The following is a 19,145-nucleotide window of genomic DNA, read 5'->3' on the forward strand; positions in this document are numbered from 1 at the left end:
TAAATTTAACGAAATGTATTCAATCCTTTAACAAAAGTTTAAGAAATAAGCGGAGGACCACGTAAGATGATAGTTATAGAAAAGCTCTCTGTCCGTCCGACGTTTGAACGGAAACGTCGACGGATATTTATTTTATTTTTCCTGTCTGTTATATTTTTTATTTTTTAATATGGAGTAGAGAAGTTTAGTCATTCTCGCGGTAAATGGTCCGACGGGAAACATCCAATGGACGATGGGTTAATCTGTATAATTATTAATATTTTTATTGTTTTTATTGGAATGTATTGACCGGTACAAAAATATATACCAGTATATATTTTCATAATATAATCAGTATATAAAAAACTGATTTCTAACGTGGTGCTCCGAAAATTGAGGCCACTAATAAAATTAAATTGTCGTGTTTCAAGTATTATACAACACAAATAACATACGTCTTATCCTATACATTTATATGTTCGTTTGAAAATCGCATACCAGGCTACTTGCTTATTTCCTTCCGCAATGAAGTCGTGTGACAAATGACAAGGATATATCAAGAACAGGTTTTTCATTACATTTCAAAAGCGACAGATGGATGTTTGTTCAGCAACATACACCTCAGACGAAGTAAATTATGATTAGATCATGGCCAAAGGCTCTTTTGCTTTGGAAACGGTCATAGAATGTGTGCCCGATTCACGCATAAAGTTGTAGCACCTATGCACGTGCAAAAAAACCGATAAACGAGACGAAATGTTAAAATCTAAAGACTTAGACCGACTAGCCCGTTTTCCAAACCGTTCCTTCACTCCATTTACTTCAAAACCTCTCATATCCACGTCCAAGTATACCACAGATTGTAGTCCCACACTTTCCAAAACCTCACACTTCCAAAAAAGACCACAATTTACTAAACATACGACATGCTATCATGCGGCTCAAAATAAACAACCAGTTGCTTCTCTAGAGGGGTGGTTACCTACGATTGTAGCTCTCTAGTATCACAAACCTTGCAATTCGGCTGCCGAATCTTTAGCTGCCGTACGGTTCCAAACATGAATTGAGTGTCTCCTCAAAAATTGTGGGTTACCGACAAGTGTAGCTCTGTAGATATGCGTAAATGTCAAATTGCTAGCTATCACACGAACATATAAGAGCAAGTGTTCGTACTCTTACGTCATGAAAACCGTGTGTAGCTCTATCCCCTCCTCCAAGATAAAGAAACTCATACTTCAGAAAACATGAACTAGAATTCGGACCTTACAATTTCATCACCAGGTTGTCTTTCTTCTTACTCTATCATAAAACTCATCACAGACATTAACTTCTCGTGTTGCACGTTGGCCCACTCATTTCCAGTGGTACAGTCGTATGCACGATCGGTTGTTGCACAAACTCTGACTCAAATCCAAACCATATGGATTAAAATGGTTTCAATTTAAATATGATTTACAACGTCCTACCTTCGAAGCTCTTCAAAGCTTCAAACCTGTTATCGTTCACTTCCCCACACTGGTATCTGCTATGAGTAGTCCGGAATTTGTTGATTGCTCGTTCTTGTAGGTACTTTGCTTGTATTAGGAATTAAAGGCTTCATACTTGTTGACTATAAAATGTAACATTCAATTTTTATTTTTATAGAATATATTTGATATTGAACAATAAAGTATAAAAGACTAGTAACAGTTATATTATTGTGATGTATTATAGTAAAAAAGAAAAAAGAAATTTTGATACTATGTTTGTAACGTATTGTTTTTATTTTATTTCGAGCCAACCCTTAGATACTGTTGTTAGATTGTTGTACATCACTTAAAATATTTCATATTCAAAAAACGGTAATATTCAAAAATACCACTACATTTCTATACATAAATGCGTTGCTTAACTGCTAGTTTCCATTCATTATTAATAGATCCCGGATTTAAATGCACTTAAAACCATAAAGATTCACTCTAAAAAATAGACAAAAAATATCCTTAAAAATGCATTTTATTACAAAAATGACCTTAAAAATGACATAAATTTTTTTATTTTAGGCATTATTTAACACACTATTTAATACATTAAAATCACAAACACACGTAATACGAGCAACGTCTGCGATATAATACGAACTGACTGATTATTTGTTATTTGACCGACTACTGGTGACGTTCCATAGTCTATAATAAATGAAGATAAGATAAAAACTGTATCGAAAAATAAAAATTGACAATGAGTATGGAAAAATCCGATAAATCTACTTGAATATCAAGAAAATAATTTGTCTTTAGATTTTATTTTTGAATAGGCTAAACTTGTTTAGCATATCAAACAAATATGCTTTGAAAACCAACAAAATGACCCAATAATACTAAAAATGCTCTAAAAATGAAAAAAGGTCAAAATATGCAAAATTAAATTTGTAGTATTGAAACTCTCGTTACATGAAACGAATTATGTTCTTAGGGAGCTTTGTGTATGATCAACCAAAAAATATGCACTTTGCATTGAAATCCGGGCCCTAATTATTAACCTATGCCTATATCTAAGGTCCTTAGTATTATGCATGTTTATATTTACCGCTATTCCGTCATCAAAGACCATGTGCTAAATTACTTTTCACGGTAATCAGTATACCTATGTTGGAGGCAATTGGATTCCCAGCCCGTCGATGTGATTCAGTACAATCCGTTTCCGTCTCCTTTCGGTCGATTAATACTCTATGGGAACACGGCAAAATTATGAATCTAACCTTTAATTGTTTAATCATCTCGTCCGTCGTTCTTTTGCAAACAGTCGCCAATAGCATTATGAACTTTATCGACAAATTTTCTGAAAAGTCGTATCCGTTTCTAATAAAACACTTAAACGATAACTTAACCGTGGAAGTCGATCATATACAGAAAGGCGGTATATTATTTTCTCTAACTGAGATAGCAAGACTGCTACTTGAAGTTTAGCAAATTGATTGTCAATAAATTATTACAATCGATAATCGTTTATATTTTTATATAGAGAAAATTTGGTTAAAATGATTATAATAGTCAATAGTATTTGTTTTTTTTTTTTTTTTTTTTTTTTTTTTTTTTAATCTACCTATTCATATAGAATTAAGGATTTTTTTATGTTCCATGGATAAATACTAGTATTCGAAAAATATTGTATGAACATTTTATGTTTTTTTAATTTCATTGTACACATTTTATTATATAATTGAAATATCATACGTGTTTAACGTTTTAAGACAGTATGCCGCAATTCAGGGACTTCGTTATTCTTATTTTATGATAGTAAATATATTATATAGTAAGAATTCATAATTATATCTGATTATATATCTGTATACAAAATCATATAATCGTGACGTAATATGAAGAAATAGAGGATGGAATATAATATATCGAGAAAAATTGGACGTTTTACATAAGGACATAGCAGATATTATTTATTCATTTATTTTTATTTATTGATTTTATCTCATCATAAAGGACGATTACGCCCATAAGGCGAATAGTACAGAAAATAAAATATAAATATACAAATATAAAAATAAAATAGTGTATTGACTTTAACTTAGCATCATGGGAGAATTGTGTATGTGATTTAGACACATTCACGTTTTGAGTTATGCACCGCAGTTTTTATAAATTTATTTCATAAATATTTTACAATGGTTTAGAATCGATTAATGATTAATCTCGTTTAACAATTCGTGGTATTGCATTTTAAAATCTAAATAGGTGCTTAAACTTCACCCACTCGTATAAAAAATATTTTTATTTTAGGTAGGACTCAATGATTTGCTTGTTTTGAAAATCAATTTGCTACTCGTATCATTTGTTAACGATTTGATAACTTTAAGCATGAATTTCGAGCTGATAACGCAAAATAGGTGGGTAACATGATCTTTGTCCACTCGAAAATAAATTAATTGTGAAGAAAAATGATATGAATTTCTATTAAGATCAATATTAATAATTTTAAGTAAATATACGTATCACAATTTACGAATAACAGTTAGTTATCTGCAAATCTACAACGCACATTACTTATCAAAAATATATCATTTTTTTTTTTTTATATAGCTTCATATTATTTAGTTTGGTTGTGTATCATTCGGATTACTATGTTTTGCATAATAAAAAAATATTATTTTTTAGATAGTCCGCCGACATTTCAATAATTCGTGTGGAGGCGTATTGTATATGCAATCTTGGTACTCGTATGCATTGGGTCCAATTCCATGTTACACCGCAGGGATGGACAACGGGCGGCCCGCGTAATTTTTTTATTCGGCTACATTTTCAAATCGCTTTACATAATTTCAGTGTTTATCACTATTTAATACGTTGATAGTTAAATATAAATATTATGCTTTTATATATTATTGAACTCCAGCTGGATCATTAGATGTCTAAAAATATATATATATGTTACGGTAAATGACGAAAATTGGTAAATGACGTAATTTACCAAAATTATTCGATTTTGTAGGTAATTGCTGTAAAAGAACACACATTTTAAACTCAAATGTACATATTTCTCCAGCCATTGGCGTCATTTACCATGACTGGTGGTAAATTATGATAAAAGTCGTGGTAAACGTCGTTAGTACTACCGCCACGTTCTATGATTATATTAACGTATTATAAGTATATATGACGTTTTATATGCGATACTTCTTATGATTTGTATATTTAAGACATCGAAACCATTAATATAATAACTAAACATTTTAAATGTATATTAAAATAATTTACAATAATTATAAAATAATGGGAGTACACTTATCAATAATCACAGTAATTATATTATTAAATATTCTTTAAAAAGAAAATACCAAGACCAATAACTGTATATTATGTCGTTATACGAATTCCCGACGCCCGCCATAATTAGATGTTTTGTGTCATGTTAATGGTATGAAAATAGTAATGTAAATAATAATTTTTACAGTCGTTTGAGTTTCGTTTGTGCTTGTTTGTACTTTTATTCCCGTCGTTTGTGTTTAACCCGTTTCCAAGATGTTAAAAATTGAAAGAGGGAGAGGCCTAAGGACTTAGCCTCCCCACTTACCAATTTTTTATTTCTTATTGATCTGTTCGTTTATTCCATGTTTGTGTAGATTTGTGATCAAACTTCAGTAGAAAATTCTGATTTACTTGGGATTTTTTTTAAAATGACCCACATTAATTATAAGTAGTATATAGCATATATTATAGTTATACCAGTATTTCCGCTCGGGTCGAGTATGCTTTGGCAGAAATTCCATTTTTGACTATTCCAGTAATGAACTTCAAAAAAAACGTTTTCTTTACCACCAATCGCAGTGTTGTAGTTAGTGCTATCGCAATATGCTACCAATAATATTGATGTACACGCCCACTGTGCATTTAAAGTTACAAAACATCGTTGCGATGTAAGCTTTATGTTTCAATGCTAACATCGCACTCAATGTTTCAAAAACATTGCAGGGTTGTATAATTAAAACACTATTTTAGGGTTTGTTCCATCAACATCAAATGTACCTGCAATTTACAACGTTCTAGAAACAAGTTTCTGTAACGTTATCTTGATGTTTCTTATTATTTAATAGTTGACATTGTATAATCTACAACTATTTGTTTTTGTAAAATATAAAATATACTAAAAATAATATCTGAAAACAACCGGGAATCGGGATTACCCATATTGCTAATAAACAGATAATCTATCTACACTCTACAGTGTAATTATTATATAATTCATATTATATATGTTACTATCTATAGGTATTGATTAGTTATCGTTGTAAATTAAATAAGTAGGTATAAGTTTGAAAAGTGTATGTTATTTATGAAAAGATGCATTGCCTTTTAATTGAGTCTTATGATCTCAATCACTATTTTCTTTATAAAATAGATTACATACCTATCTTGTGTAATTTGTTCGTCGAATATTTTAACTAAGCAATGGGAGTTTATAATTTACAAAATAGTTATTTTATAATAAGACCTGAATAAGAAGTTTAGAATATTTACATATAAATGTACGACCAATTGAGGCAAATATAATGGCTAAATACGATGTTCTTATTCATTATAAATAATAGGATAGGTTAGGCGAACTCGGTAGGATTGAGGCTTATTAGGTTGTAGGTAGGGCTATATATAAAGTTCGATTCTCTCTCTAAGGTGATAAGAGAATCAATAATTTTTGCTTTTTTTTACAATATAATTATTTCGATTTTAATCAACATCATAGTTATGTCACTGAAATGTTCCTGGGAGGTTTTTTCAAAATATCAATGCTATGTTATTGCGATGTTACATTAATGTTTCAATATACATTACATATGCGTTGAAAATTACTCTAATGCTAGGTCGTCTATTTTGGTCATTAGCGTATGCATAATCGTTGTTTCAACATGATTTCACCAAAAAAAGGCAATGTTACAATGTTGCTTGAAACATCCCATACAAGTAAATGCAACAAAATATTGCACGTTGGGCGTGTTACACAGTATAACTTGTCCAAAGTTCTTAACCATACAACTTTTCAATTCTCCAGAAGGAGACCGTAAAGAACCATTTTTTAAAATTGGTAAAGTCTTATTTTTTTTCATATTTTGTGATTTTCTTTGATGCATGTTTAGGCTTGGGTTAGACCGAATTTTCATATTATTGGTTGACTTATTCCAACTTTCGGTCAAAATCGTTTTTTCCTGCCATAATTTCTACATCACGAGAACATGAAACATCTGTTTCACTTTTTTCTGGTATAGTAACTGAACATAAATATCTGTATTATCACAGAGAGTAATTTTTTTTAGAATTATCAGTTGAAAATTTACCTTCAGCACATTTTGTCAGGATATTTTGTATTCTACTGCAGTCTATTATGGAATTATTAGATGTGTGATTTGGTGCATCACCCTTATCGAAATATCTATTATCATTAAATACTGGCGTAATATTTTCATTTTTTTTGTACATGGACGATCTTCACATTATCTTCATGATTTTTTAAATTTTCGTTCTTATTAAATACTAACGTGTCTTCTTCAATGGTATGGTTCACTTTTAATAACAATAAACCACGAAGTGAAGATATATGATTTTCTAAAAATAATTCGATATCTGTAGGTAACAAAATACTTTTAAATATTAAATTTTTAAATTCGTTTAAACTTGGATTGGAAATTGTTGGAGTCTCCGTTTCATTTTTATAACCAAAAATAGATATCATTATACGCGATCAAAGAGGTACTAAGTTCATACATTACATGGAACTATTTCGGGTAAATAAAATGGATTAATATCATTTCCTATTTCTAAACAATTTTAATCGAAAATCCAAATTTTCACCGGGGGTGACGGTATTACGTAGAAAATCTTAATAGCCAGAATAGTAAGAACAATATCTTGGTAATAAATCGTTTCGCAGAATCAAACAGATTACATTCTATCTGTGTACAAATGTTCAGCAATAAAAAATAGTTTGCGTTGGAGTGACGTAGGCGTAAAAAAGTTTTTATTTATTAAACCAAACGCGTATTCCAATTCCGGGCGTTCATTATCTATACTGGCCATAATACATGACCGATTAGCATACCTTTATCGACTGTAATTATCGCAACTCGGTGTTACGTGTGCTCGGTTTACCGTGCACGGCGGTGCCGCAAATGTTGTCCGCCAGTTATCGATTGATTACCATTGTTTTCGTTAATTGTTATATATATTTTATATGTTTTACATATTTTCAGTATACGCTTCAAGCACGGTATGACCTCTGCGAACATTGGAAAAGCCCAAAACGTTGTGCAAAATGAATCATTGAAAAATTATTTTTTTGTCGTCTCATTGAATTTCAGTTTAATCACGCGTACAATTGTAACATTTGAAACAAAAAATGTGTTTCCATAATTGATAGTCTGCAAGTTTTCGATTCAGCGATAGAAAAATTAAAACTCCTAGTTTAGCAAATAGGAGGTATTATAAAAAAGAAAATCTTACCATTATAGAAAAAAATTCAGGCTTTATTGATTTTAATTAATTGAAAGACACCCTTCTAAAATTTTGAAGTTATCGTCTTAAGATATTATGCGCTAAAATATGTTCCGATCGCATCGGTTGATTTGGAACGATTATTTTAGTCGTTTTAAAAACATTTTGAGGCCTATTAAGCGATATTTAACATTCAACAATTTTAAAAATAATTTAATTATTTAATGGCGGACATAATTTGATATTTTTTTTTTATTATATTTAATATATTTTTTCAACAATTTTATTGTACTATTAAAGAAATTGAAACTTTTTTACCACATACAGGTATTTCCATGTTTTTAATATATATTTTATAAATTATTTCCATATTTATGTATTTGTACTACATTTAAATCCGTTTCTTAGTTATCAGTAATAAACAGTAGATAAATTCGTAGTACACACAATTTTTTCGTTGGTTTTTTTGTTGTTTTTGAATGTATCCTGATACTCAAAAATTCTAGACAAAAACTATTTCAAATAATCATAAAATCGTCATACAATAAAAATATTACAAAGGTAAATATCCTATTTAAATTTGAATTTGACTAGTCCCGTATTATAAATAATAAATATAAACATATGATTTTTGTATTATCAATAGTAATTATTATATCCATTATTCAAAGCAGATAGTAAAATTAATGATATTTTCTTAGTTCTGTCAAAAATTCTCTAAACAGAACCTCTTGAAAACTGTTAATATACTGCTCTAGTCTCTAGGTTCAAATTTTTGCAATGATTATAATTAGAGATCGGAATAATATTTTCCTAAAATAGCCAAAATAAAATGCTAATATTCTCCTAAAAATTTGAAGTATATTTGTGTATTTTTTAGAGCTTTAAGTTCCTAAGCCTAGTAATAACACATCTAAACCAATCTTATTAAAATATTTGGTTCTAACCAATCAAAGCTGTAGTAAGGGGAGGGGTCTAAAGGAACCTACGCCTCAGGTTTATTTCCATGGAAGACGCAAAAACGAAAAAAATTCAATTTAATTGTCACTTATAACTTGTTATTTATAAGTAAAAAATATTATGAATTTATATATTTACTTATATAATTTATAAATATAATTATGTTATATCTTTGAACCTATTTATAATTATTATATATATTATATTTTAATAAGTTATTGATTTAAATAAAATTTATAAACTCTTACATAGTTACAGGAAAAAATTATTATTTATATTGCGTTTAAAAAATAATATTCAGTTTTTTGTAAGTTTTTTTTTATAAATTAAAATACATAAGGCTGAATTAATTGAAGTTTCGCTCCAGGTGCAATATTTGGTTGCTACTGTTCTGTAACTAATACTATCTTTAAAAATTGAAACTTATGTATCCATCCTCTTTCACTCAGATTCGAGAGCAATAGTTATATTGGTTTCAAGTTTGTATTACAAATCTAACAACTAACCAATCACTGTATCTCGCCCAACTGTGAAGTCTCATCTGACATAGGATTTTCACTGTTTTTTCAATATAAAATGTATTTATTTGATAAATTTAAATAATTTATAATCTAATTATTAGTACCTACTTATATCATGTGGTTTACGAATACTATAACAAAATTAAATGTATAATTATGCTTATTGTACCCAAAATTTCAATAAATGTCAATTTAAATAAAATACTAAACATTTCAATAAAGAATTACCATAATTTTTTTTTAATAAATCGCTTAAGTTTTTTTTTTTTCTTTATTTATATAATATACACAATCGGCACAATAAGAGTATGAGCTATATGACAACGAATAATGAAAATATGAATGAAGAAGCCACCCACCGATGACACTTACGTCTTGATTATTTTGTTTTAACCTTATTATTATTTATTTAATTTTTTTTTTTTTTTTGATTTATGGATCAATTAGGTCTCTGCACCATTTTCGCTTAAGGCGACGAGGAGGATTACCAGGGATGGTTAATGTAGCTAGATTTTTATGAGTTCGTTAGAATGAGAATTTAGGCGTAGGTGGAAATGTTTATAATAATTTTTTCCTCCTCCTGAATTGTTTTCATGTTTAGGTCTTTATGCAGGGAGTGGTTTGATACATATGGTGGAGAATTAGTAATTTTTCTTAGTATTTTATTTTGAAACCGTTGAATTTTATTTAGATTAGAAATTTTTGCGTTGCCCCATAACATAAGAGATCTGAATAATATAATTGATGCAAAATATATCTACACAAATAGCTTTACTAAACAGGTATGGTGTTGCTGATAAAATAGGAAAAAATAAACAAAATTTATCACATGTTTCTGAAGATGATAATACACTTTTATTATTTGATGGTAATGAACCACCTGGTAATATACTACTAAACTCGTCAGAAAATGAAGACTTAGTTAATATTTTACATTTTAACATCACACTTTCATTAGATGAATGACACCAAATATTTGATGGAGAAGCGATAAATTGATAAATTATAAGCGTACTAATGGTAAGAATACAATACGTTCAAATTATAGGTTAAAACCGTTTAAGTGGACATATATGGTGAACGAGCACTTTTTTGAACAAACCAAGCTTTCATGTTGCTTAACTTTTAAAATATCAAAACTATATCCTGATGGTAATACTTTTTTTAAACATATATGTAAGCTGTTCTTCTTGTCTTAGTGTTTTAAGAGGAAAAGTTAAAAATCAACCAGAAGAAGGTAGTAGAGTAATAATACGATGTACAATAGAAGGGTCTTACAAAGAATGTAATACAAGAAAAAAAAACGCATTGTTGGAGAAAATAAAAATACTTTTTTTGAATCATTTGTAAAATCAAAATATATCTGCTGCTTACATACAAAGATTAGAAGCTAAAAAGTTAATGGAGTATGGTGATACAGAACCTAGCCACTTACCATCGTCAAATGCATTACGTGTAATGAAGTACAATAATAATAAAAATCGCTTAGATAAAGACGAGGTTTTAGCAGTCACCATAATGAAGGGCGAATAGCCATATAATTATGTTATTCGAGATATAGACACAGAAGTTAACGCGTTTCGCAGTTATTGTAAAAGAAACCTGACTCCACCAGTATGCATTGATGCTACAGGTGGAATTGTAAAAAAGATAAATTTAAGATCTGGACATCAAATAGGTAGTTTATTTCTTTATGAAATCGCGGTTATGGATTATAAAATCAAGTCTCAGTTTTCAGTCGTTCGTATGATTTCTGAGCGGTATGATAATAATAGTATTACTTTCTGGCTAACAGAATGGTTAAGATTTAGACCAATCTTTGATGATCGCAGTGGTAAGAACATTCACTCAATATTCAAGCCTCAGTAAATATATTGATGTTTGCTCTTCTTTAATAATCAATGGTCGAGGAGCTGAAGTACATCTATGCATGATTAGAAATTATTTTAACCATATTATGCACATTATAAATACCTGGCCTGAAATAAAATCTAGTATTTTAAGAATTAAAAAATTTTTATATGAGGTCAATTGGTTTGATAATTGTAAATTAAAATTTTGCTAATGTTAAATATTTATTAGAATTGATTTTCACTGTTTCTTTCCATGAAACTGATGGTAATAATTATAATAATGAGCAAAAACAATGTGAAACAGCAAAGCAATATCTTAAAAATCGAATTGCTACTCATTCAATTGATTTTGAACCATTAGTTTTAAATGAAAAAAATCATAAACAGTGACAATTTTCATGACAAAAAAGCATTAATAATTGATGATTCTCAAGTAACAATTTTTAATGAAATCAAGCAAATCTACTAACTTGTTGTTGAAACTTCGAAGTATATTTCAAATAATACAGGTGATCGCGATAATATGCAATATAATCCTGCACTTACAAAACGCTTATTGGACTTTTGCAAATAAATCCCATGTTGGTCAGCATTGATGGTACTAATTTTTAAATATGGAAATTTGACGGAGACTAGCTGTGCATCAGATAGTTTATTCAAAGATTTAAAAGCTATTGTATTAAAACATAAGACTTTGCCAATAAGAATAGATGAGTTTTTTACAAATACACATAAATTTCATACTTGGATCGATGAATATATAATAGGAAATAAAACATGTAATTCCAAACGATCTATTAAAAGTAAAAATAATACTATTGGTAACGTTGAGAAAAAAGGAAGTATTTGACAACACTTTTTTAAAAAATGAAATATTATGCGACGAAGAAACTCGCATCAAAACTTATGAACAAACTAATGATACAAACTGGGACGAAAATACACATTATGATGATTCCAGTATACTAGAAAATTGGAAAGGGTTAGGATATCAAGTTGGGGAAAAAAAAAAGGAACATACATCGATAAAGACCCATCAATTTTACATTCTAATAATACTAGCCATACCAAAAATAAAGTAGCGGGACTTCTTAAAAACGGAAATTATTTGAATCTCAAAAGTATTAAAATCAATAACAAAGAGTATTATGTCACAAATATATGTACTTTCGACAGTATTTTTCAATTGATATGTAGTTCCTATGTTAATAGTGATGTTTTTGCTGATTTCGTCAATTTAAATTCAATAAATCTATTTATTGAATTAATATCAAATGTAATAAGGGATGGAATTAATTCACAAATTTATAAAAAAACGAGCAAATATTTTATTAAATTTTATGTCTAAATCAATTGATGAAATTTCAGATGGATTAATCATTTTAAATGCTGCGTGTACTGCCAACTTCCTTATACAAAAAATATTTGAAACATACTTAACATATAAAGAAGAAAATGAATGTCCACAATGTGTTAATCATATAGTTAAAAATTCAACTACTTTTACTGCAAATCTACCGACAGGAAATATTTATTTCATGCTAGATATCATCGAAAATGTATTTGGAACAGAACGAAAATGTAAGCAATGTAATTCAGTATTCAAAACTAATTTTACATTTAGAAAACATTTTTTCATTGAACCTATTTTCCAAAGTCTTGAGTTGGGAAAAAAAATTAGACTTTGAATTAACTGTCGTTTTGAGTGACATTCTAACAACAATAAATGTGCTACATAACAAATTCACACTCAGAGGTATTATTAATTTCATAATACCAAAATCCAAAAACATTAATGCAATTGGGTATTATACCCCGGGAACACGGGGTAGAATGGGGAACTTAATGTTCAACATCAATTTTACAGTAATCTACTTCACGTAAAACTCCCAATTCTCAATCAATAAATGATTAACAGTATAAATATCAATTCACATCAATAATCAAATAAATAACTCAAATATATTTTACTTTATTACCAACAAAAAATAAAAAATAACTTGCCCCATTCTACTCCTATACATATAAAAATTTTAACCTTATATTTTTTAAACATAAATACTTTTTTTTATACATTAATTATTTTTGAACAATATTTACACGTATGTAGTGCTTCGTCATCGCTGTATCTGATCTGGTAACTGAATAATATTAAATTCCACTTACCAGCAGTGAAAAATCGACGAAACTTATAAAAAATTGCTTCGAAACAATGAATAGTAAACTAGTGAAAAAATATGTGGATTGTGATTATGGCAACGTTATCTATGATAACATGGAGGTAAAACATTATTATTTCTGATGATACTAAGCAATTCGTTACGTTCCATATCGAAAACAGCGGTTACCCCGTTGTGCCCCGTATCCCCATTCTACCCCTGGTTCCCCTATGTGTCATACAATTGGAGAGAAACTAATAATACATGGGAACGGTGTGATGACCAACTACATTCCATACGATACGTAAAAGCATCCACAAAGGTTAACTGTCAATTAATACTGTACACTAAATAAAAAAGTATTAGGTTACTAATGCTAGTATATTTGTATAATTTAAATAAGTCAAAAAACATTTTAAATAATGTATTTCAAATAATTAATTTTTGTTGTAATTTAAAATGTTATTAAAAAACTTAAAAACTGTAATATATCATTTATTTTTTAATTAAAACTTTTATAAAATGTTACATATATATATACTTTAATATTTATTGTAGAATTACTTTATATTTCGAGAAATTAATAAATGACTACATTTTTATTTAATGTATATCTAAGAAAATTTGTCATATGAAAAATATTTTATTATATAAATATATGCTGTGTAAAAAGGTAATGATATAATAATAATTTTTTGAATGTTATTTAATTTAAAAAAGGTGATTGACATTTATAAATTGGAAAATAGATATCCTTCAATAATGAACGTATTGTTTTGGTTTTCTCAAATATAAACAAAGAGAAAATGTCTTATTATTTCGTATGTAAATTCATTTAAAAAAAAAATTTGTGGGTCATTACTTAAAGTATGAAAAAAAAACCCAAGTAAATCAGAATTTCTGCCGAAATTTGATCACAAATCTGCACAAACTTGGAATAAACGAACAGGTCGATAATAAATAAAAAATTGGTTACTTATATATACTAAGTTTACTTCATAAAATGTTTTAATAAAACAATATAGACTAAAAGTGTGTTTAAATATAATTTGAATTTATTAAGCATGTCCTTAGGCCCCTCCCTCCTTCAATGTTTAATATCTTGGAAACGGGTTAGGCACAAACGACGGGAATAAAAGCACAAACAAGCACAAACTTTCAAAAATTTGAACTCGAAAGTCCGAGGTGGGGGGGGCTGGGGACATGCAGCTCAAAATGAGAAAACACGTAATATTATGCAGGTCAACTGTATAATAAATATGTACGGAAAAAGAAATTGATTGAACCTTAAAAAAATACAAAGAAAAGAAGGGAAATACGGAACATATGAAAAGCGGTGAAGACGATATTCAAACTTCTTCTCACGGCAACTTGTCGATCAAGTCACCATAGAGTTTTTCAATCTTCTTTTTGGCCCGAAACTTCGCAACCTCGTCGTCCATGACGAATTTCTCGTACACGTCCAAGCATATGTTGAAAAGGACCTGGTCGCGTTTTAAGTAGTACTCGTTCATACTCGATATAAACTCGACGCCTCTCTCGTAAAACTTGGGCTCCAAGTACACGGACAGCGAGCGCACGTTGCTCGCGGCCAACCATTCTGCCGGCATCGTCCGTGGCACTGATCTTCGCCGGCCCGCGGTCGACGGCTGCTGTTCGACGGGAAATGGAACCCTATCCATCTGCACCGTGATAATGCAATCGATTTCCTATAACGAACAATGGTCGTGTTGAACGAAAACGGACTGACATCGGACCTAGCGAAACCTTTTACACGTCACCTCTAAAACGATGTTGCGACGTTTGTGATCCTTCGTCCCGTCGGGAAAACAACGGTGGCCGACACTCGCCGCAGTGCACGCTACTTTTGCTGACTGTTTTCGGTAGCGTCCGGGATGAAGTCGAATACTGATTTGACTGAGAAATAATATCTTGTACTGCTACAGATACTTCATATATGTGCGGGTATTCGTGAGAATGTTAGAAATAGAACTATTGAGCTTTTGTTTTCCAAATTCGTACTTTGTGTGGTACAATTATTGGTTTCCTCGGGAAACTGTATTGTTATTATGTTAATTACACATAGACAACGGGGCAAATGAATAATTGAAATTATTTTCGTAACAGTTTGTTATATAAGCTGTTACGTACTCGTAGATTCCGGGAACACAATGGCGAATGGCAAAACAGAATCATCACGTCCTTAAGTGCTCAAAAGCAATCAGCAAAAAACAAAAATATTACAAAAAATATTAATGAGTTGTGTGTACTTCATAATTTAATATCATATTATTAGTTATATATTTAAAAGTTTAAAAACCATACAATTTTATAATTTGCTGTGTTTTTTGAAAATATAAAATGCTCTCATTCATTCAAAAAGATGGGCTATAAGTCACATATTATGATAAAAAAAAAAAACGGAACTTTAATATCTGCATTATATTACGGTTAATAATTACTGACTTTCCAATTTATTTACATACTGTATATCTATATGTTATGGTGAAAAATGAATATTGGTAAATGACGTCATTTATCAAAATGATTCGATTTTGTAGTTAATTATTGTAAAAAAAAAACCCACATTTAAACTCAAATATACATATTTATCCGGCCATTGAAGTCATTTACCAAGACTGGTGGTAATTGATGATAAATTTCAAATAATACATTGGGTTTTTTTTTTTTTACTATAAGTACTATTTAAAAAGGATTTATTGTTGGTGAGTGTTTCATTTTTTATTTTAGGTACTTAATTTAATGAAAGATTAGGTTAATTTAAATAAATAAAATAGGTGAATATCAAAAATTATTTATTTTTACAGTTTTGGTTACCATAATATTAATATTTTGAACTGCACAATATTTTTGTTGCATTGCAAGCACATTTTTTGGAGTTACATCGATTAAAATCTTGATTACCAACTTATTCCTTATCCTGCGACTATAAAGTTATTTTCCAATCTTTAATTTTTTTCTATGGTTTCATGTAGGTCTATACATTTTTTTTTACATGGGGAAATTTGTGCTCTTGTATATTTATTTTACAATATACCATATTCTATACCTGGTTCAAACATTCGAGTACTTTTTTTATTTAAAATTAAATAAAAATTATCAAATCAGAATTGACTAGCATAATTTATACATGTCATTTTCACAAAAAAAAAAAAAAAAAAAATATATAATAATAATACATAAATAATATATATAATAGATCTATCTACTTTCGGTCATGATATTTTTAACTAACGAAGCTTTGTTGAGTACCACTTATCACCGATTGTTCACACCGACATAAATGTATCGAAGCTCATTCTCCAACTGAACTGGGGATTAACGTCAATAACCGGCGAATGTAATAATTTACTAAAATTACCAATTGTGCAAAAATAATATATGTACGGCGGTATAAGAATAATAACACGGGTTACATTTATTGCGATAAAAAATAATTTTGTAGTACCTAACAAGCTTTTACGAAAATCAGTTTTGAATCGGTACAAACACTTTTGTGGCTAATGAAATTAGGGACGAACGAAAACAGTACCCGACTATTAGTGTTGGAGATATTATTCCGTGTACAAGAACAACATTTTTATAATTTTTATAAGTATACTGCCGAGTTGTCCGGTACCGGCTGGGAGAGATGTTTTATTATTTGATATTAAGGAAATCACATTTCGGTGTGCAAAAAAAAAAATGTAGAATGGACAATGCGCGAAAACATCGAACCTATATTCTAACGATTTTCTCCCTTATTTATTTAAACTGCATTAATTTATATTCATCTCGATCGTTAGTTATTAAAATCGACATGTAAAACAAAATAAAATATTTCCTAGACGACCAAAAATTGTCAACATCCATCAAGGAACACAACAGTTTTACGACGCATAAAAATGTGATTTCGAAAAACTATTTCTTACTGCTTCTATACAAAGTAATAGACAATTTCCGCAAAAATTTTTAATCGAATCGGTATGGAAGTTTGGGCTGTTCGTTGATCTCAGTAAGTGAGTGATCGATTGAATGAACGAGTGGTATTTCGGAACAAATCTAGTTTAGGGGCCAAGCTCGTTTTCAATTTTTTTTTCCCCAAAATGTGTGTTATAAGGCACTGAATTTGAATCTGTTTGAAAAAATTGCCGCTCTTTTTTATTACGGAAGTTCTACCAAAAAAAAAAACCGGAAAACTGTTGATTTTTTAAAATATCGTGGTTACCTCGATAAAAATAACAAAAGTTGCATTTTTGAGTAATTTTTTTTTGAAAATGTGTGTTTTTGTACGCTTAAGCTTTTGAGGCAATCACATTTTCCCTATCGTACTTACTGGTCGCACTTCAATGAATAGTCAGTTGCTATCAACCAGAGTTGGGCGTTATTCGAATACAATTTTATTTAGATGATTATTTAGATAACATTTTTTTCGAATGAATTATTTTACGAATAAATATACGTATTCTGTATTATTGAAGAATTTCCATTTTTATTTTAGTATTTTGCGATACGATTAGGTTTCTGCACTGTACACCTTTGACATCAAACGACAACGATTCGATATCTTATCTAGTTATCTAAGTAGTACGTAGTAATTTCAGTATATGAGTATATGCGTTCACTTTTCGATCAGTATTCGTATGAGCGTTATTCGATCACGTTTTTTTTGTATTGAGTCGGTGTGTGTAGTTTGTATAATATAATATTGTTAACTATTTAAATATGCCCAAAGTAGCTCGCACAAAAAGGTCAAAAGTTAGTATTTATTTGGAAGAATTTCCGAATGAAACTTGTAGGAGTGATGGACAAGTTTTATACTGTCAGTCTTGTGATAAATCAGTATCTATCGACCAACGTGGTCAAGTTATTCAGCACATCAATACCAGTAAACATAGAGGCAATAAAGACAGAAAGCTTATATTTCAACAAAATTGTATTTCTACATCATCCGCATCTACCAATAGTAAGTCAGTTTTTAATGATGATTTGTATCGTGCACTAATACGTTCAGACATTCCTCTTTTTAAATTGAAAAATGTTGCATTTAAAAATTTTATGGAAAAATATACTGGCCATAAAATTCCCGACGAGAGTACATTTAGAAAAAATTATGTTATTGGGGTGTATGAAGAAACTATTTCGAAAATTCAAAATATCATTGGAGATGGCCCTATTTGGGTTGGAGTAGATGAAACAACAGACACCGACGGTCGATATATCGCAAATGTTATTGTAGGAAAATTGAGCACTGAACCATCTAAACCATTTTTATTGTGCTGTGAAGAATTAGATAAATGCAACCACAAAACTATATGTCAATTATTTAATAATGCAATGGGTGTTTTGTGGCCGAATGGTGTAATACACAATAATGTACTTTTACTTTTAACGGACGCCGCGCCGTATATGTGTAAGGCGGGAAAAGTGTTGGACACATTTTATCCAAGAATAATACATTTAACTTGTCTAGTACATGGTTTTCATCGTATAGCTGAAACAATTAGATTTAAATTTTCAGAAGTTGATTCGTTGATTTCCAACGTAAAAAAAATATTTTTAAAAGCGCCAAGTCGTATACATACATTTAAAGATTTGTACCCGGATTTAATTCTACCTCCCGAGCCTATTATAACTCGATGGGGTACGTGGTTATCAGCTGTATTATATTATTCAAATAACTTTGAAAAGATTAGAAAC

At 29.6% G+C, this 19,145-nt stretch overlaps 2 protein-coding genes across 2 annotated transcripts; one reads left to right on the plus strand and one right to left on the minus strand.

Annotated features, from left to right (window-relative positions):
* Nucleotides 1–14,578: 14,578 nt before the first annotated feature.
* On the minus strand, nucleotides 14,579–15,350 carry LOC112686784. Its single transcript, XM_025559209.1, has 2 exons — nucleotides 15,227–15,350; nucleotides 14,579–15,154 (listed from the first exon to the last, which is right to left on the minus strand). The coding sequence occupies exon 2, from the start codon at nucleotides 15,125–15,127 to the stop codon at nucleotides 14,807–14,809; it is 321 nt and encodes a 106-aa protein (XP_025414994.1). The 5' UTR covers nucleotides 15,128–15,154; nucleotides 15,227–15,350; the 3' UTR covers nucleotides 14,579–14,806.
* A 2,830-nt stretch (nucleotides 15,351–18,180) lies between these two features.
* LOC112686808 lies at nucleotides 18,181–18,636 on the plus strand. The gene is made up of 2 exons (XM_025559253.1): nucleotides 18,181–18,411; nucleotides 18,508–18,636. The coding sequence occupies exons 1-2, from the start codon at nucleotides 18,232–18,234 to the stop codon at nucleotides 18,634–18,636; spliced, it is 309 nt and encodes a 102-aa protein (XP_025415038.1). The 5' UTR covers nucleotides 18,181–18,231.
* The last annotated feature ends 509 nt before the right edge of the window (nucleotides 18,637–19,145 follow it).

Source organism: Sipha flava, unplaced genomic scaffold, assembly GCF_003268045.1.
Source record: "Sipha flava isolate LNK unplaced genomic scaffold, YSA_version1 324_pilon_pilon, whole genome shotgun sequence".
Classification (NCBI taxonomy): Eukaryota; Metazoa; Arthropoda; class Insecta; order Hemiptera; family Aphididae; genus Sipha; species Sipha flava.